The sequence below is a fragment of the Rhinoderma darwinii genome, chromosome 4 (genome assembly GCF_050947455.1).
Source record: "Rhinoderma darwinii isolate aRhiDar2 chromosome 4, aRhiDar2.hap1, whole genome shotgun sequence".
NCBI classification, from domain to species: Eukaryota; Metazoa; Chordata; class Amphibia; order Anura; family Rhinodermatidae; genus Rhinoderma; species Rhinoderma darwinii.
The window spans coordinates 93,562,468-93,584,003 of NC_134690.1; the positions used below are offsets into that span (position 1 = coordinate 93,562,468).

The 21,536-nt window shown below is 42.1% G+C and overlaps 1 protein-coding gene across 1 annotated transcript in view; it reads right to left on the bottom strand.

Annotated features, from left to right (window-relative positions):
- Positions 1-21,536, bottom strand: part of PASK (PAS domain containing serine/threonine kinase) — a 145,622-nt gene that overhangs the window by 116,646 nt on the left and 7,440 nt on the right. Inside the window, exons 2-3 of the mRNA XM_075861368.1 lie at positions 19,930-20,097; positions 13,786-13,946 (exon numbers count right to left, since the gene is read on the bottom strand). Coding sequence (XP_075717483.1) covers positions 13,786-13,946; positions 19,930-20,077 — 309 coding nt within the window. The 5' untranslated portion in view covers positions 20,078-20,097. The remainder of the gene's footprint in view (positions 1-13,785; positions 13,947-19,929; positions 20,098-21,536) is intronic.

The following is a 21,536-nucleotide window of genomic DNA, read 5'->3' on the forward strand; positions in this document are numbered from 1 at the left end:
GGAAGTAGGCCGTAAAAATGAAAATCTACATTTTTTCAAAGAAAACGTAGGTTTAGGTATTTTTTTTTAATTTCCACAAGGACTGAAGGAGAAAAAGCACCACAACATTTGTAAAGCAATTTCTCCCGAGTAAAACAATACCCCACATGTGGTCACAAACATCTGTTTGGACACACGGTAGGGCTCAGAATGGAACTAGCACCATTTGGATTTTGGAATGGTTTCTGGGCGCCATGTCACATTTGCTGAGCCCCTGTAGTACTAGTACAGTGGAAACACCCCAAAATTGACTCCATTTGGGAAACTGCACCCCCTGAGGAATCATCTTGGGGTATAGTGAAAATTTTGATCCCAAAGGTTTTTTGCTGAATTAATTAGAATTAAGCCATGAAAATGAAAAATTATTTTTTTTTCCAACAAGATGTAGTTTTAGATCAACATTTTTACAAGGAATAGAGAAGAAAAAGCACCCCAACATTTGTAAAGTAATTTCTCCCGAGTACGGTAACACCCCATATGTGGTTATAATCAGCTGTTTACATATATGGGAGCATTCAGAAGAAAAGGAGCAGTATTTATCTTTTGGAGCGTAGATTTTTCTGGAATGGTTTGCGGACGCCATGTTGCATTTGCAAAACCCCTGATGTACCAAACAAAAGTGACCCCGTTTTAGAAACTACACCCCTAAAGGCATTTATCAAGGGGTGTAGTGAGAATTTAGACTCCACAGGTGTTTTTCAGAAATGAATACGCAGTGGATTGTGCAAAGTGAAAATTGCAATTTCTCCACTGATCTGCCCATTCACCGCACAAGATTTTGTGCCCCTAGAGAATCTTACCTCATAAATTGTTAAGCGGTTTCTCCCGGGTATGGTAATGCCTTACTTGTGGCCATAAATTGCTGTTTGGGCACACTGTAGGGCTAAGAAGGGAAAGACCGCCATTTTGAGCATGGATTTTGCTTGGTAGTTTTGTTTGGGGTTTTGCTGGTATTTCCGTTTATAATGTGGCATATGTCATCTGTGCGGAGTATATCAGGGGTATATGTAATCTGTGCGGAGAACATCAGGGCATAATAAGAGGGTATAATAATGGGGTAAATAATACAATTATCCATAGATGTGTGTTACGCTGTGAAGCGATCCATTATGCACAGGCCGGTGTCACACTGATAAACGGTTTTCTTTCTCACTCCCCTTCTGTAACGCTCTGCACCTTTTGGGGACTTTTTCTCCTTCGTAGTTTGGGAAATATTACTGGGAAAGTTTTGCGCTGGTATAATACGGGCGCCCTCGCTTCCAGCGGATGTGCTATGTCCCTTCCCTTTCCTAGTTCCTAAATACTAGGGCCCTGAAACTGAAGGAATGTTCCCCTCCGGCCTGCGCATTGAGATGTTTTTCATCACCGCATTACTAGTGCCGTAACTTTTTTATTTTTCAGTTGATTGAGCGGTGTGCGGGCTTGTTTTTTGCGAGACGGGCTGTAGATTTTATTGGTACCATTTTAGAACACATACGACTTTTTGATCACTTATTTCATTTCATTTTTTGGTAAAGGAAATTACCAAAAACAAGCAATTCTGGAATAGTTTTTTATTGTTTTTTTTATCGGCATCCACAGTGCGCCCTAAATTACATGTTAGCTCTATACTGCGGGTCGATACGATTACGGCGATACCAAATTTATATAGTTTTTTTTATGTATTGCAGCTTTTGCACAATAAAATCACTTTTTTTATAAAATCATTTGTTTTCTCTGTCGCCATATTCTAAGACCCATAACTTTATTATTTTTGCGTGCACAAAGCGGTGTCAGGGATTATTTTTTGCGGGACGGATTGTCATTTTTTATTAGTACTATTTTGGAGTAAATGTGACTTTTTGATCACTTTTTATAGCATTTTTTGGAAGGAGATGTGACCTAAAAACAAATATTCTGGCGTTGTTTTTCATGTTTTTTTTTACGGCGTTCAACGTGCGGGATAAATTACATAACAGTTTTGTAGTTTGGGTCGTTACGGACGCGGCGATACCAATTATGTATAGTTTTTTTTTTTCATTTTTACGGTTTTTCCCATAATAAAAGACTTACTATGGGAAAAAAGTCAGTTTAGCTTTATTTTTATTTGAAATGTGTGTTTTTATTGTTTTACCACATTTTTATTATCTTTTTTTTTCTTTTCTGACTTGTCCCACTAGGGGACATGAGGGCCTGATGCCCCGATCGCTACTCTAATACACTGCACTACATACGTGTATTAGCACTGTCAGTTATTCACTGACAGCAAGCCTATGAGGACGCGCCGCAGGCGGGTCCTCATCGGCTCCCGTACAAGGCAGACTCGGACGCCATTTTCTGCCGTCCGATTGCCACAGCAACCCAGCGCTTGCATCACTGGGTTGCCGGTAGGGTGAAAACCTATCAGATCTGAGGGGTTGATCTGCCGGATCGGAGAGTAGCTCCGGTCCTGGCAGTTACAGGAGGGTGCCAGCTGTATAATACAGCTGTCACCCAGCGGTGATGGTGCCGGCTCTGCTTCTGAGCCCGCACCATCACTGCGCCGTACATATACGGCGCTTTGCAGGAAGCACCTCCCGACAGCGCCGTACATGTACGGCGGATGTCGGGAAGGGGTTAAGTTTACACGGAACCATTTTTGATCGTTTGGATGATGGTAATGAAGATTAATATTTTCCATCAAAACAATCATCGGTGAGGAGACGTCCCACCCCGGCGGACAGCGTAATAGTTGCCTAGTAAAGTCTCTCCCTAGAGCCGCTAGCTAGGCATTGTAAATGTGGCATTTACTAATGTCGCTGCTGGCAAGAATTTTTAGGTATGCCTGAGCAATTCATATCAACAGTAAACAATGGGTGAGGTTGCCACCAGTGGCATAATTGAAGAGTCATCTTGCACAATGTAAGTTGCACCTTCAAGGCTATGTAAACCTTTGTAGCCTTTTTTTTTTAATGAAATGTACAATATGTTTATATAATTTTTCTTAAATTTACAGTTATTAAAAATGTTATTTACTTTTACGCTGCAGCTTCTATGTATGCTCTATACATAGAAGCTGCATAGCGCCGCTTCAAGTCAAATCCGTCAGCTGACTATTGGATTTGATCTACAGCAGCGCTATGCAGCCTCTATGTATAGTGCATACATAGAAGCTGCAGTGAAAAAAGCAATTAATTTTTTTTTAAATAAAATGTCAATTTTAATTTAATGTATAGAAACACATACACATAAACACATAAAAAAAGGTACGAAAGTTTACATAGCCTTTAACTCCTTAACGCCGAAGGACGGATATATCCGTCCTCAGCAGCTGCTTGTTCGCGCAGGAGGACGGATATATCCGTCCTGTGATCGCGCGGGTACTGACAGCGTACCCATGCGATCAGCAGCAGGAGCACGGCTGTTATACACAGCCTGGCTCCTGCTGCAACTGCCGGAATCGAAGCGCGCGCCGATTCCGGCAGTTTAAACCATTAAATGCCGCTGTCAATAGTGACAGCGGCATTTAATGTGTTTGACAGAAGGAGGGAGCTCCCTCTGTCACCCGATCGGCGCCCCCGCAAACAAAATCGCGGGTCGCCGTCGGCTTTCCATGACAGCCGGGGGTCTAACAAAGACCCCCAGGTCTGTCTTCAGCATCTGCCTGTTAGGCGATGCCGGAGGCATGACCTAACAGATTGCCTGTCAGTTTTACACTGACAGGCAATAATGCTTCGGTATACTAAGTATACCAAAGCATTATATATTCGATCAACAGATCGCATAGTGAAGTGTCCTGATGGGACTTAAAAAAAAAATGACAATCAGTTAAATAAAGTTTGTGAAAAAAAACAAAAAAAACTGTCAAAGTCAAAGTCACAGTCAAAGTCAAATAAAACTACTTTTTTGGCCCAAAAAGTGGTTTTATTTAGTAAAACTGTCAAAACAAATCACACATACACATATATGGTATCCCCGCGATCGTAACAACTTGACCAATAAAATGAACACATTAATCAAACCGCCGGATGAACGGCGTCCAAAGAAAACGCAAAAAACAACGGCAAAATTCTCTTTTCTCCCATTCCCCCCATAAAAAATAAAATAAAAGTTAATCTATAAGTCCTATGTACCCCAAAATAGTACTAATGAAAACTACACATTGTCCCGCAAAAATCAAGCCCACGTACGGCCACATCGACGGAAAAATAAAAACCTTACGGCTCTTGGAACGCGGCGATGCAGAAACAAGTAATTTCTAAAAGGGTTTTTATTGTGCAAACGTAGGAAAAACATATAAAACCCTTACATATTTGGTATCCCCGTAATTGTGCCAACCCATAGAATAAAGTTAACATGTTATCTACGCTGCATAGTAAACGGCGTAAATTTATAACATGAAAATCAATGCTGGAATAGCTGCTTATTTTCAATTCTCTCCTAAAATAAAGTTAATAAAAGTTAATCAATATGTTATAAGCATCTAAAAATGGTACAATTACAAAATACAACTCGTCCCGCAAAAAACAAGCCCTTATACGGCTATGTCGACGGAATAAAAAAAAAGTTACGACTCTTGGAATGCGACCGTGAAAAAACAAAAAATAATCCTTGGTCATTAACGTGCAAAATGGCCCGGTCATTAAGGGGTTAAGCAAAATTTAAAAAAAACAAAAAACAGGCACATATGAAAGCAAAGAATAAATAATGTGAACGCATTTATTTATTTATTTTAAAAAAAACAAAAAAACAACAACTTAAAAACCTAACATTTCAGCTATTTCTGTAAGATGTGTAAGAAACACAATATTCAACAATATCCAAAAATGGAAATGACTCAGATATTTTTTCTATTGAATTATAGTAGTGTAGTTAAATGTGTGCCATAATAAGATTATTGTGTTTTGCCACACACCTCATTGTTAGGATGCACAGTGAGATACGTCACCCATGGGACCTCATTGTAAAAGAAGAAAAAAACACAAAGTGACACTTTTGATTTATGCCAGGTGAATGTGGGCCTATTCGCCGAATTTAGGGCTCTAACGTAATGTAAACAGAGCCTACAGAACCAGGCTGGGCAAGGTTTTCCATCTTTATTTTCTGGTGTGCCGTGTTGTCATTTCTTGAACTGTAAATCTCCTTACTTATTCTATTATTATGCACATTTCCACTACTGGTAGTATACAATCTTGGTGCTTGTCAATTAAAGTAGAACCTATAGGCTGGTGGATCAGTCAGGATAAAACAGATTGTCACAGTTCTTGATCCCCAGACAAGCCTAGCACGTAGCATCCAAGGAAGTAAGCCTATTTTTATATTTTTTCTAGATTCCCACACTGAGATGTATTATCCACGTCAAAAGCCTTGAATAATCCTACCTTGAATAATTAATCTGCGTGCTTTCCTTCACATTGATGTGGCTTAACCCTTTCATGACCAAGGGTCATTGATGCCCCTGTGTCCAGGGCAAATTTTCCATTTTTGATATGCACTTTTTTTTTTTAAACGGCTTTATTTTCAAAACTTTTGTTGTAGAAAACACGTACCAATATACAAACAATACAAAATGAAAGACATTCAGAAAGGCATTAGCACCATATAGAAATGTCAACTCGGAACATATGCATTTTATGACAGTAACAAAATGTACATATTTACCATCTCCGAAAGCCAGACTGAATCAAAACGAACATTCACTCAGTCATCCTTGTGCTCCCAAACACACACACACACACCTCCGTCACTCTCAAGTGACCATTATACCGCAGTGTCTAGAGTCTCTAACCACCTGGACCAAATTTTCCCGAATTTATCTGAACATTTTCTGCTAAGGTACAACTTTTTATACATAGGTATATATTTATTGACCAGTTGCTGCCAGTGCAGTATACTCGGACTTTCTGTGTTCTTCCAAGCCATAATTATAATCTTCCGGGCACACAAAAGAACAAAGCGAAAGAATATCTTAGCATAGTGATTAACTTAATTCATAATGCCCAAGAGGCACATCTGAGGGGTAAGAAGCCGCAACTCATAATGGGTATGAAGAAACTCCACCACCTCCGACCAAAAGGGGGCAATTCTGCGACACATCCACACACAATGTAGAAAGGTACAGACCTCCGTTTGGCATCGAGAACAACTATCCGAAACCAATGCTCCCATCCTCTTAAGCCTAACTGGCATGTAATAAATCCTATGCAAAAACTGAGACTGTATGAAAAAGTCCCGTGCACTGACCACCGAATCAAAAAAGATGGATTACTTACCGGTAATCTGTTTTTCATGAACCTATGAAAGCACCCCTGGAGAGACATCCCATTCGCTGGACAGGAAGCTGGACAATATAAAAAAGGAAACCCCTCTCCACACACCCAGTCTTTAGAAAGAACTCAGGATGAGAATTAGTTATCTTTTATTCATGTATACAGTGTGTGTGTATGGACACAGCCACATTTATTAATCATATTTTCTTTTTTTTTCTCTGCGCCACCTTAGTGAAAGACACCCCACACCATAAATCTATATTTATAGACATATATATACTATATACAACAAATATCAAGAAAGTTTACTGAAGTGGGGGAAACTAGGCGGTGCTGTCATAGGTTCATAAAAAAACAGATTACCGGTAAGTAATCCATCTTTTACCCCTTCACCTATGACAGCACCCCTGGAGATGTAAAATAGAACCCCAGTTTTAGGGTGGGACTACAGCTTGTAAATCTTTCCTACCAAAGGCTAAGTCAGTGACTGAATGCAACGGTTACCTATAATGCTTAATAAAAGTGTGGGGTGAACTCCATGCAGCCGCCCTGCAAATCTGGTGTAGAGATGCGTTGGCTCTTTCAACCCAAGAAGTAGCTACAGTTCTGGTGGAATGGGCTCCAAAGAACTCTGGGGGGATTAGTGTTCTGGCCCACGTAGGCTAAGTGTATGGCCTGTTTAATCCACCTTGCTATTGTCGGTCTGCTAGCTGCCGAACCTCTATTTGGACCCTGGAACTGAATAATGAGATTCTCTGAAGACCTCCAGTCCTTTGTGACCTCCAGGTAGTGCACTAAGCAACTCCTTATGTCTAAACAATTAAATTCCTGTTCTCTTGGATTTTTCGGGGAGTCACAAAAGGAGGGAAGAATAATCTCCTGGTCCTGATGAAAAGGGGAAATTACCTTTGGCAAAAAACCTGGTAAGGTTTTCATGATTACCCTATCGTCCAATACTAAAATGTAAGGGGGGGAAACCCAAGAGGGCCTGAATCTCAATTACCCTTCGCGCGGTGGTCACTGCTAGTAAAAAATCATTTTTAGAGTGAGAAACTTAATGGACAGGGAGTCCAAAGGTTCAAAGGATGAACCCATCAAAACAGTAAGGACTAAATTTAAGTCCAAAGGAAAGACTGAAGATATTATTTGGGGTCTTATCCTGGAGGCCGCAATCAGGAACCTTCTAATCCAGGGGTGTTCTGCTAATCTGGAATCATAAAAAGGAGTTTAGGGCAGAAATCTGTACCTTTAATGTACTGGGCTTGAGGCTTTTGTCTAGCCCTGCCTGAAGAAAGTCTAAAATCAGGGGAATATCTGGATCTGCTAATGGATCTATATCAATTCCTGAAAAGGAGAGAAAAGTTTTCCAGTCCCTTAAATATATCTTAGAGGTAACCTGCTTCCTACTTGACAGTAAAGTAGAGATGACAGTCTCAGAGATACCTCTTTCCCAGAGGATTACCCTTTCAGTCTCCATGCTGTAAGATGCAGCCTGGAGATGTCTGGATGAACTACTGGGCCGTGGAACAGGAGATCTAATCTGTCTGGAAGGATCCATGGTTGGGTTACGGACAACTTCCTCAACCAGGTGAACCACGGCCTCTTTGGCCAAAATAGAGCGATCTAGATAACCGAGGCTCTGCCTTCTCTGATCTTTTTTAAAACTCCTGGAAGTAGAAAGAGAGGGGGAAAGGCATAACCCTGTTCCAGGCTCCAACTCTGAGAGAGAGCATCTACTGCTACTGGATCTTCCCGGGGATCTAGGGAAAAGAATCTGGACACCTTCTTGCTCTCCCTGTTAGCGAAACAGGTCTATGGAAGGATACCCCCACCTGGCCACAATCATCTGGAAGGCGTCCCAATTCTGGGACCACTCCAACTGTAGCAACTGTATTCTGCTCAAGAAGTCTGCTACCCGATTGTCCCTTCCAATTAGACGGACAGATGAAAGGGACGATAGATGTGGCTCGGCTAGGGAAAAGATCTCTGTAGCTAACTTCATCAGAAGCCCTGATCTTGTACCTGCCTGATGGTTTACGTATGCTACTGCAGTCGTGTTGTCTGAAAAAAACTTTACTCTCTTTCCCAAAAGTATAGGAATTGTGCTCCTTATTGTCTGAAGTACTGCCTCCAGCTCCCTGTAATTGGAAGACCTTATGGAGGTTTGAGGATCCCACTGACCCTAAAGGCATGGGCTCCCCACCCTCAGGGGCTGGCATCTGTTGTAATGCTCAGGGTTGGGGAAATTTTCCATGAAACACCCCTCCTGAGGTTCTCTACTTTCATCCACCACCTGAGCGAGTCTGGCTACTGAGGAAAGGATCAGGGAGTGATCTAGAGAGCGCTTGCTCTTGTCCCACTTTCCTAGTATGTCCCTCTGCAAAGGCCTGGACCTGAACTGAGTCCACATTATGGCCGGGATACAGGAGGTCAAAAGGCCCAGGACCGATATAGCACTTCTGAAGGAAGTCAAATGATCTAAAAAGAGGACTGAGACTCTTTCTATCAAAGGCTGGATCTTTCCCTGAGGGAGAAAAGACATCTGTCTGGAGAAGTCTAGAAGGATCCCCCAAAAAAATTGATCTTTTGGATGGGGTTAAGACTGACTTGTTTATGTTTATATTCCAACCCAGATCTATGAAAGTCGACTGTACTGACCGTAGATGGAGTGTCAAGGTCTGGGCGGTGTCTGCCACTATCAAAAAGTCGTCTAGGTAGGGAATGATCAGAATGTCCTTTGTCCGTATATATGACGTGCTTTCTGATATAAGTTTGGTAAACACTCTCGGTGCCTGAGAGATACCAAACGGGAGCGCTCTGTATTGGAGGTGGATTAGGGAGTCGTTTAAAACTACTGCCACCCTCAGATACTTCTGGTGAGTGATGCAAACAGGGACATGGTAATAAGCATTCTCCAGGTCTATTGGTGCCATCATACAATCCCTGAAAAGAAGATTTACTGTAGAGGGGATACTCTCCATCCGAAATATTTTGTAAATCAGGAAGGAGTTTGGCTGCTTTAAATTTATTATGACCCTGAATCGGCCCTCCTGTTTCTTTACCAGAAAAAAGGGGGGGGGGGAATAGTAGCCCTTCCCTATCTATGGCCTCGGTACTGGTACCAGAACCCCTTTCCTGATAAGAGAAATAACTTCTGACTCTAGGGCCTGCTGTTTTTCTGAATTCTTTGCCTCTTAATCGGGAGGAATCGGTCTGGAGGAGGGGACATGAATTCTAGTTTGTACCCAGTTCTTATGATATCTAGAACCCATTTGTTTGAGGAGATCCCTTCCCATTCTTGATAGAAAAGGGATAAGCGACCTCCTACCCTGCTCCCTCTGGCATCATTGCTGGTGATCTTTATTTTTGGGATCACTCTGAGGCTTAAAACAAGAAACCCCTGTTCTTTTTAGGGACTTTAGAGGATCTAAAATCTTGTCCCTTGGAAATGGGTTTTCTATTAAATTTCCTGGGACGAAAGGAGTCTGGTTTGCCTTGGTTAGGAAACCCCCTCCTCTTATCGGATGCTTTGTCCAGATCAACCAGTGGGGGCCCAAACAAAAAATCACCTGAAGAAGATATAGAACAAAGTCTCCCTTTGGAGCCTGCATCACTCTTCCATGTTTTTAGCCATATTGCTCTTCTGGCTGAATTGGATAAGGGTGCGGATCTGGCTGCCAGACGGACCGAGTCCACTGAGGCATCAGCCAAAAAATCTGCAGCTTTAGACAAAACCGGAAGGAAAGCCAGTATCTGATCCCTATGAGTCTTGTCCCTGAGATGAAGCTCCAACTGAGCTATCCAGACCTTTAAAGACCTGGCTACACATGTAGCCGCAATAACCGGCTTAAAGGCCCCCGCAGAGGCTTCCCAGGTTCTTTTAAGGTAATAGTCTGCCTTCCTATCCATAGGATCGGGGAGAGGTCCAAGATCCTCAAACGGTAAGGCATTCTTCCTGGATATCTTTGCTATCGGGGCATCCAGTCTGGGAAAACTATCCCAGTCCTTACTTAAGCCCCCCTCAAAGGGATATTTTCTCTTTAAAATCTTGGGAATGCCTAATTTCCTGTCAGGGTACTTCCATTCCCTCTTAATGAGGCTGGATATATTCCCCCTGGGACCCTCTCTGACCTAGGAAAACATGCAATTTACAAGGAAGGACAGAATTAATAATATGAAAAAAATGTCTGTCCTACCATGTTTCCTAGAAGATCCCATGCCGTCTAAGTACCGGACTGGAGGACCTTCCTGGGTCTGATCGCTCAGGTCGTTCCACGCGTCCTGCTGCTTCTCCTGGAGGTTCCATGCTGGTTGCTTTGCTGGAGAAGCCGTTCCGGTTCAGGCCTAGAAATAGGTCTAGTATTGGCTGGGGAGGCTCCCAGGCCACGACACGCTGTAGCCCCTCCTCCCCACATGGGGACGTCCGCGCGTCCTTCCCACCGGAAGGGACGTGCGCCGCGACCGGAAGTGGTCACTGCAGTGCGCCGCGACCGGAAGTGGTCCCTGCAGTGCGTCGGAAGCGGCCGAACGCTGGGTCAGGAGTCTTGGCTCTCTGCCTGTAACCGGAGCCAGGCCTAACCACAGGAGAGCGTCTCCCCCTCCCCAGAGGAGACCCCACCCGCGGCGGGAATCTCCACCTCCGTAGAGGGAACCGGTGACCGGGAGATACCAGCCCCAGACTATGGCTTACTCCCTAAGAGACTTATACCCTCAGAACACCTCCAGGAACAAAAGAGAGTACCTGCTGGAGGGTCTGCAATCCTGGAGAGAGTGTCTTGCCATCAGGACAATCCCATCCGGAGAATGGGAAACCTGACTGGGTGTGTGGAGAGGTGTGTCCTTTTTTATATGGTGAGGCTTCCTGTCCAGCGAATGGGATGTCTCTCCAGGGGTGGTGTCATAGGTGAAGGGGTAAAAAGAGGATTCCACCTCCCGCCAGTCTTCTTCTGTCAAGTTGGGGACATCACCACTCCATTGCAGATATGCCTTATCAAAGGGTCTAGCACCCAGGGTTGTCAGGAAGGTGTATAATTGGGTGAGGACCTTTGAGAGATCTGGAGCCCCAAGGATCTTCTAGCCTAGAGAAACCCACCTGAGGTGACATAGGGCCAAATTGGCACACCGGGCATGCCGTAGCTGCAGATAGTGAAAAAAAAAACTCTGAAATGTTAAATCTATCCTTAAGTTCGGAGGATACAAAACCAGACTCCACAGCGAACACCTGACCCAGGAATTTGACCCCTGACCCCGACCACATCCCTGCTCCCGGCAGTGATTCAAGATGAGGCAACTAAGGATTATTCCATAGTGGAGTCCGAGGCGAGTATGAAGGGATCGTATTAACCTGCAACAGAGCGTGTGCAGTCCTCCAAGCCACAGTCCGAAGCGGCAGAGGTACGCAACCCGGAGATTTAAATCTATATAGCAAGTTAGTCAGACTTTCATAAGAAGTCATAAGTGCACCTGCCAGTGCAGCCGCTGCATTACTCAGATCTCTATCTATTCACCAACGTGCCATCACCAGTTAAAAAGCAAAATAGTAGAACTTAAGATTTGGTAAACGCCCCCCCCCCCCCCCCGTTGTTCAGGGGCCCGCAACAGACTAAGGCTGAACCGCGGAGCACCACCCTGCCAATAAAACGATCACAGTATACTATCAAGAAGTTGAAAGAATTTATTCCGCAACACAACAGACACAAAATAGATACAAAAATTTAGTTAAGTATATAATCTTAAATAAATTAATCCATCCATACAGCGACAGCGGAAGGTTCCTCCAGGCGCTCAATTGATATGCAGTTCTTTAAACGATAATATCTTTGGAACCGCTTTGAATATCACAACTATGTTTACTTTGTTTTCTATAAGACTTATGAGGCTTTCATTTTCTAGATTAGTTTAATTAATTCAGTGTTTTTAATTTTTATTATGAGCAGACAAATAACTAAAAATTAAAAAAATAAAACATTTTTTTGTAATTTTTTTATATATATCTATAGCAAAAAAGGTAAAGAAGCAGCACCGTTTTCCAAATACGTAGAGTCAGGGTGCAATATTCCAATTTGGACACGTGACCAGTTTCCCCAGACACGAAGTCAAATCCTCCAAAACACGAGACAGCACTCCTCAATAGTGAAAAAGTGGATTCATTCACCACATGCGACGTTTCAGCCTTACTCCATGGGAGAAAGGCCCCATGGAGTAGGGCTGAAACGTCGCATGTGGTGAATAAATCCACTTTTTCACTATTGAGGAGTGCGGTCTCGTGTTTTGGAGGATTTGACTTAGTATCTATATCTACACACATACACTGTAGCGTTCTGTAATAATTTGATCGCTGTGAGGGGAGTGTGAAAAGGGCTATATACACGCGACCGTGAAAAAAATGGCAGTCAACAACGAATCAACGGTCAGTTTTTCATGGCTGTTTTGCATCAATGTGTTTCAAAATTTGAATCCATTTTCCGGCCGTCTGGCCGTTTTTAACCGGCATTTACCTTCCGTTTTTCAAGAACGTTAAAAAAAAAATGGATGAATTTTATTCATTAGGGTTATTTGTCCCAACCCCCTGAAAACACCACAGTGTCCATGTAGATAGTGACGCAATACCACTGTAGATAATGCCATATTGCCCACATATATAGTGCCAGTAGCCACATAAATAGTAACCACTGTAAATAGTGCCACAGTGCCCACATAGTGCCACAGTTCTCCCTGTAGATAATGCCCATATAGTGCCACACACAGTGCCCATGTAGATTGCACCAGTGTCCCCTGTATATAGTGCCAATATAATTCCACAGTACCCATGTAGATAGTACCACACCCTCGGTATATAGCACCACCTTTAGATAGTGCCACACCCCCTGTAAATAGCGCCACACCCCCTGTAGACAGCAACATCCCCCCTGTATTTAGCAATATCCCCGCTGCAGCTAGCGCCAAACCCCCCCCCCCCCCCCCGAAACTGGCACCCCTTCCTTTAGGAGCGGAATCCCTCTGGCCGAAGATTCCTAAAGGAAGCCCCTGATATATCTGTATATCTGTCCATATATGGACAGTGATGTCAGGGGTTAACTCTAAGAGTGGAATCCCCTGCCAGAGCGGGGATTCCGCTCCAGGAGTAGCTCCTGACCTCCCTGTCCATATATGGTTAGTGACACCAGGGGCTTCTCCAGTAGCGGAATACCCGACACAGAGCGATCTGACACCAGGGATTCCGCTCCTAGAGAGAGCCGCTGACGTCATTGTCCATATATGGATAGTGTATTCCGGGGAGGGTCTTAAAGCCCTGGTCGACATGAGAGTGCAGTGCTGCTCACACTGAGGCAGCACTGCACTCCAGGCTGTCAACGTTTATACACGTGCTAACTGCACAGGGCATTGAACGTATATAGCCGTATGGCAGTCGTGAAGGGCTTAAACAAGTAAATTAAACTTATTTCATAGAAAAAGCAACCGATCATACTGTAGTGTGTAAGTGTATATGACATAAATACACCCCTTCCTATGTTAATACCTGCGTGGTCTTGGTGTTGACAGTCAGTACAGCTCTGCTTGAGCTCCGTACACATGATGGTAGAGAGTGGATGGTGTCGTCTGGGGTAGGTAGACCGCCGGATGACTGTAAAAGATTGTTGCTAGCAGCTGAAGAGAGACTGTAAGAGCTCCAGTCCTCCCCTAAGAAAAATAAATAAATAATGTAGTAACACAGTTAGTAAGGTTGAAAAGAGATACAAGTCCATCCAGTTCAACCTATTACCCTGTAGTGTTGATCCAGAGTAAGTTAAAACAACCTTAACCTCTTCGCGCTCAGTGACGTACTATTCCGTCATTGTAACCATAGCGTTCGTGCTCCATGACGGAATAGTACGTCACGGTAGGAACGGCCATCTTCCCGACACATACAGAGTAGTGACAGCTGCTGTCTCGTACAGCAGTTGCTGCAGCTCCTATAGCGGGGACCGATCGCGGCGTCCCCGCTGATTAACCCCTTAAAAGCCGCGTTCAATAGCGATCGCGGCTTCTTAGGGGTTAAACCACTATCGACGGCCCGATACTTGATGGCGGGCAGCGATGGTTGCTATGGTAACCCGGAAGCCTAACAATGGCGTCCGGCTATGAAATCTACGGAAGCCTAGTGGGTCCTGACAAAGTGGCTTGTGGTCAGCGAGTAGCTGACAGCTCTAATACGCTGCACTACGCATGTAGTGCAGTGTATTAGAATTGCGATCAGGGCCTCCTGCCCTCAAGTCCCCTAGTGGGACAAAGTAATAAAGTAAAAAAAAGTTGTTTAAAAAGAAGAAAATACAAGTTTTAAAAGTAATTAAAGTAAAAATCCCCCTTTTTGCCTGATCAGTCCTTTATTATTAATAAAAATAAACAAATTAACTATACATAATTGGTATCGCCGCATCCGTAATGAACTAAAAAATTATTTCGTTATTTATCCCGCGCGGTGAACGCCATAAAAGAAAATAATAATAAACCGTACCAGAATCACAATTGTTTGGGCACTTCACATCCCAAAAAATGGAATAAAAAGAGATCAAAAAGTTGCATGTACCTAAAAATGGTTCTGATCGAAACAGTTCGTTTTGAAAAAAACAAGTCCTCGCACGGCTTTCTTGATGGAAAAATAAAAAAGTTATGCATCTTAGAATATGGCAACACAAAAAGTAAATTATTTTTTTTACAAAAACTATTTTAAGTGCAAATGCCATAAGCTGTTTTTTAGTCACTACGCCTCTTAAAAATAGAATAAAAACTGATCAAAAAGTCGCATGCACCCAATGAAAACTACAATGAATTCCTCAAGGGGTCTAGTTTCCAAAATAGGGTCACTTTTGAGGAGTTTCCACTGTTTTGGCAGCACAAAACCTCTTCAAACCGGACATATTTGGTATCGCCGCGTTCGTAACGACCCCAACTATAAAACTATAATGTTATTTGTCCCGCACGGTGAACACCGCAAATAAAATAAACGAAAAACTATGCCAGAACCACTATTTTTTGGTCACCACCCCTCCGAAAATATACAATAAAAAGTGATCAAAAAGTCGCATGTATGCCAAAATGGTACCAATACAAACTACATCCCGTCCCGCAAAAAACAAGCCCTTACACAGCTTTTCTGACTGAAAAATAAAAAAGTTATGGCTCTCAGAATATGGTGACACAGAAAATAGTTTATTTTATAAATAAGTTATTTTATTGCGCAAACGCTGTAAAATGTAAAAATAACAATATACATATGGTATAGCAGTAATCGTATCGACCCGCAGAATAAAATATAATGGTCATTCATAGCCCAGGGTGAACGCCGTAAAAAATAAATAAAAAACATTGTCAGAATTGATTGTTTTTGGTCACCTTGCTTGCCGAAAAATGGAATAAAAAGTGATCCAAAAAAAATAACTAAAAAAAAAAAAATCACATGTACCCCAAAATGGTACCAATGAAATCTACAGATTGTCCCGCAAAGAATAAGCCCTCACACGGCTCTGGTGGTGAAAAAATTAAAAAAGTTCTGGCTCCCAGAATATGGCGATGCAAAATGTGCAGTGTTACAAAAGCGGATAAGATCCGGTGCCATTTATAAGTGCCACACTGGCCACATATCTGCAGATTATTATTTATTTACCGCATTATTATACCCTCTTATGATGCCCCTGATGTACTCTGCCCAGCCTACATGTACCCCCCACATTATAAACTGAAATAACAGCAAAACGCCAGAGCTACTACCAAGCAAAATCTGCTCTCCAAAAGCCAAATGGCGCTCCCTCCCTTCTGAGCCCTACAGAGTGCCCAAACAGTCGTTTAGGTGCACCGATATGGCATCGCCATACCCGGGAGAACCCGGTTAATATTTTATTTGTGGTATTTGTGGCACAAACTGGGCACAATATATAGTGCACTAAAATGGCACATCAGTCGAAAATTTTAATTTTCACTTTGAACCATCCGCTGTGCATGAAACCCTTCGCGCATGACTTAATAGCATGTCGTCGTGTGGGGGGTGATGTATGTAGCGTCTCACGCAGTGAGCCCGCGCCATACGCTGCGGGTGTCAGCTGTGTATTACAGCTGACACCCGGGACTAACGGACAGAAACAGCAATCGCGCTCTTACAGGAGCATGTAAAAATGACAATATACTGCAATACTTTAGTATTGCAGTGTATTCTACCAGTGATCTAACGATCGCTGTTTCAAGTATCCTATGGGGACTAATAAAATGTGTAAAAACAAAAGTAAATAGTTATTAGTGGAAAAAATTAAATAAATATTTAAAGTAAAAAAAAAAAAACTTTTCACATTTTTTCTCTAAAGTAATGTAAAAATTAAAAAAAAAATACACAAAATTGGTATTGCTGCGTCCGTAAAAGTCCAAACTATTACAATATACCATTATTGAACTCGCACGGTGAACGCCGTGAAAAATAAAGAATTTAAAACGGCAAAAATCGCAGTTTTTTGGTCACATTGGCTCTATCAAAATTTTTTATAAAAAGTGCTAAAAAAGTTGTATGTACCAAAAAATTGTACCAATAAAAACTACAGCTCGCCCCACAAAAAATAAGCCCTCGCACCACTCTATTGACGGAAAAATAAAAACGTTATGGCTCTCGGAAAGCGGGGAGGGAAAAATTAAAAAGAAAAAGCAAAACATGGATCAGTCCGGAAAGGGTTAATTACTTTCTAATTAAAAAGCATTTATGACCACATGTGGGGTACAGCCGTAATCGGGAGAAATTGCTTTACAAATGTTGGGGTGCATTTTCTCCTTTATCCTTTGTGAAATTGAAAAAATTCAACATTTTAGTGGAAATAATGTTGATATTAATTTTCACGGCCCAATTCTAATAAATTCTGCAGAAGACGTGTGGGGTCTAAATGTTCAAAATACCCCTAGATAGATTCCTTAAGTGGTGTAGTTTTCCAAATGGGGTTACTTTTGGGGGGCGTCCACTGTTTCGATCCCCCTCAGGGGCTTTGCAAATTCGACATGACACCCAAAAACTATTCCAGCTAAATTTGAGCTCCAAAAGCCAAATAGCGCTCCTCCCCTTCTAAGACCCGGTGTGGGTCCAAACAGCACTTTATTACCACATATGACATATTTATGAAATCGGGAGAAATTGTTTTACAAATGTTGGGGTGCTTTTTCTCCTTTATTCCTTGTAAAAATTAAAAATGGCTATGTTTTTTCAGCAAAAAAATAGATTTTTACCTTTACAGACTAATGCCAATGAATTCAGCAAAAGAACTGTTTGGTCAAAATGCTAACTTTACCCCTAAAAAAAATTCCTTGAAGGGTGTAGTTTCCAAAATGGGGTCACTTTTGGGGGGTTTCCACTATTTTGGTTCCTCCAGTGCATTGCAAACGCGACACGGCACTGAAAACTATTCCAGCAAAATCAGAAATCCAAATGGCGCTCCTTCCCTTCTGAGCCCTGCTGTGGGTCCAAACAGCAGTTTATTACCACATATGGGGTATTGCTATAATCGGAAGAAATATGCTGGCGTGTTTTTTATACTTTATTCCTTGTAAAAATTAAAAATGTCTATGTTTTTTTCAGAAAAAAAGTAGATTTTCATCTTCACATACTAATTCAAATAAATTTAGCAAAAAAACTGTGGGTTCAAAATGCTAACTATACCCCTAGATAAATTCCTTGAGGGGTGTAGTTTCCAAAATGGGGTCACTTTTGGGGGGTCTTTACTGTTTTGGCACCACAAGACCTATTCAAACCTGACATGGTGCCTAAAATATATTCTAAAAAAATGAGGCCCCAAAATCCACTAGGTGCTCCTTTGCTTCTGAGGCCGGTGTTTCAGTGAATTAGCACGCTAGGGTCACATGTGGGATATTTCTAAAAACTACAGAATCTGGGCAATAAGTATTGAGTTGAGTTTCTTGGGTAACACCTTCTGTGGTACTGAAAAAAATGTATTACAAGTGAATTTTGGCAAAAAAAAATGAAATTTGTAAATTTCATCTCTACATTGCTTTAATTCCTGTGAAACGCCTAAAAGGTTAAAACACTTTATGAATGCTGTTTTGAATACCTTGAGGGGTGCAGTTTTCAAAATGGGGTGATTTATGGGGACTTTCGAATATATAAGGCCCTCAAAGCTACTTGAGAACTGAACTGGTCCCTGAAAAAAAGGCCTTCTGAAATTTTCGTGAAAATATGAGAAATTGCTGCTAAAGTTCTAAGCCTTGTAACGTCCTAGAAAAATAAAATGATGTTCAAAAAACTATGTAAAAATTTAGTAGACATATGGAAAATATAAACTAGTAACTATTTTGTGTGGTATTACTATCTGTTTTACAAGTAGATACATTTAAATTTAGAAAAATGCACATTTTCGCAAATTTTATCTAAATCTTGGTGTTTTTTTTAAAATAAATATTGAATTTAGCGACCAAATTTTTTCACAAACAAAGTACAATATGTCACGAGAAAACAATCTCAGAATCACTTCGATAGGTAAAAGCATTCCAGAGTTATTACCACATAAAGTGACATGTCAGATTTGAAAAATCGGCTTCGTCCTTAAAGAGGCTCTGTCACCAGATTTTGCAACCCCTATCTGCTATTGCAGCAGATCGGCGCTGCAATGTAGATTACAGTAACGTTTTTATTTTTAAAAAACGAGTATTTTTGGCCAAGTTATGACCATTTTTGTATTTATGCAAATGAGGCTTGCAAAAGTACAACTGGGCGTGTTGAAAAGTAAAAGTCCAACTGGGCGTGTATTAGGTGCGTACATCGGGGCGTGTTTACTACTTTTACTAGCTGGGCGTTCTGACTAGAAGTATCATCCACTTCTCTTCAGAACGCCCAGCTTCTGGCAGATCACGCTGTGACGTCACTTCCCCAGGTCCTGCATCGTGTCAGACGAGCGAGGACACATCGGCACCAGAGGCTACAGATGATTCTGCAGCAGCATCGGCGTTTGCACGTAAGTCGATGTAGCTACTTACCTGCAAACGCTGATGCTGCTGCAGAATCAACTGTAGCCTCTGGTGCCGATGTGGCCTCGCTCGTCTGACACGATGCAGGACCTGGGGAAGTGACGTCACAGCGTGATCTGCCAGAAGCTGGGCGTTCTGAAGAGAAGTGGATGATACTTCTAGTCAGAACGCCCAGCTAGTAAAAGTAGTAAACACGCCCCGATGTACGCACCTAATACACGCCCAGTTGTACTTTTACTTTTCAACACGCCCAGTTGTACTTTTGCAAGCCTCATTTGCATAAATACAAAAATGGTCATAACTTGGCCAAAAATGCTCGTTTTTTAAAAATATAAACGTTACTGTAATCTACATTGCAGCGCCTATCTGCTGCAATAGCAGATAGGGGTTGCAAAATCTGGTGACAGAGCCTCTTTAAGGCCAAAACAGGCTCAGTCCTGAAGGGGTTAATGGACCAGACTAGTCCGAAAAACAGAACAGAATTGGACATGCTGTGAGTTTCTCAACCCCCCCCCCCCCCCCACTGCGGATTAGAACACAAAAATAAATCGGAAGTGAGAATAGCCCCACTCAATTGCATGAGTCAGCGTGCTGTCCGTTATTATAACAGACAGCAGACTGACGAGAAGCGCTTTTGCTTGAAGAAGTCCTTAGTATTAAGAGTATTGGGTGTTACCTGTTAGGCTGGCTGTATTCCAGTGGCTCCTGGCTCTCCCACCATGTCTTCTTCTTCGTGGGCTGGGGAGCTGGGGAAATGACTTGCTCAGCACTGAAACACTGTGCAGTGGAGAATTAGGAGATTGTGGTACCACTGAAGCCGCCATTTTTAAAAACAACGTGGTCCCTAGACAGAAAAATAAAGTGTTGTAAGTAAAGATAACCATTAGCCCACATTTACTAAGAATGGCATCTCTTACTACAATCTAAGTAAAGAAGATAGTTGGGGTTGGATATGTTAATCACACGGTATCACTGGAACATCGGATATATCTGAAAAGAGGGACAATTCAGAAATACGAGAAACAATGGGGTAAATGGGTGCACGTCTATGGCAATGCGGATCACTAGATGAGATTTGGAGGGGGGCTGACACACATGCATGTTTAAGGTCTGATGGAATATTGGTTTACTATGGAGGAGACACGGAGGAGGAGTGATGGAAAAATCAGGAAAGAGAGGGGGTACTGCAAGGGAGGGGGGTAGTTTAGTTGGGGGGAGAAATAGGCTACGGTGTAAACAAAGATGTTGTATACATGCCATAAAGCACTTGAAGAAATTTTGCACTATTTAAGTGAGGTTATGTTATTCTCATTTGTTTTCTGTAAAGTACTGTAAAAAACGTACAGGCTGTATAACAGATGTTGTATTATCAATAAAAACTTGTTTGATTAAAAAAAAAGAAGATAGTTGGAGTGATTTGCACCAAATTTATTTTAGAAAAAGCACGCCTCTTCATAAAATTGGTGCATTCTAAACTGATAGAAAACTTGTAGATTTGCACCATTTTCACCTATTTTTCTTAATAAAAGTGGTCTAAACTATGACTCCTTGGAGACAACACCCACTTTTCTCATCACTTTTCAGATTTCACGAGCAATGAGAAAAGCTGCAAATTTTGCCACAAATTTGTCGCACATCTACAAAACCTGGCATAAACTGCGAAATAAATAAATAATGTGTCAAAATATTGAAAGTCACCTAAAGAGAGAGTGCAGAAGAATCCATTCCTATAAGAGAATTGAACGTAAACATTCAATGAATGGACACTTTATTAGACACCAATCTAGTAGTGCGTTGGACCTTCTTTGGCCTTCAGAACCGCAGAAATTCGTTGTGGCATAGTTCCCACTAGGTGTTGAAATTGTTCTGCAGGAATATTAACCCATGCGAACAGGACAGCTTTTTGCAGTTGCCGCTAAAGTGTCCTGCCATACGGTATACAGCTGCCACGAAGGAATGAACTTGGTCAACCACAATACTTAGGTAAGCCCTACTGTTCAAACGTCCATTTACAGGTATCAAAAGGAAAACATTCCCCACACCATTATTAGACCTCCACCAGCACAAACTGTTGACACTTGACAGGAAGGGTTGATTGACTCTTGCTTTTTGCGCAAATTCTTACCCTATCATCAGCACGGTGCAACAGAAATCTGGATTCATCTGACCGGGCGATGTGTTTCCACTGCTCACTGAACAAATTTTTATACTCTTTTGCCTACTGGAGTCTTGCCTTTGTTTCTGGTCTACTATTACAGTCCATCCGTGCTAAGAAACGACACG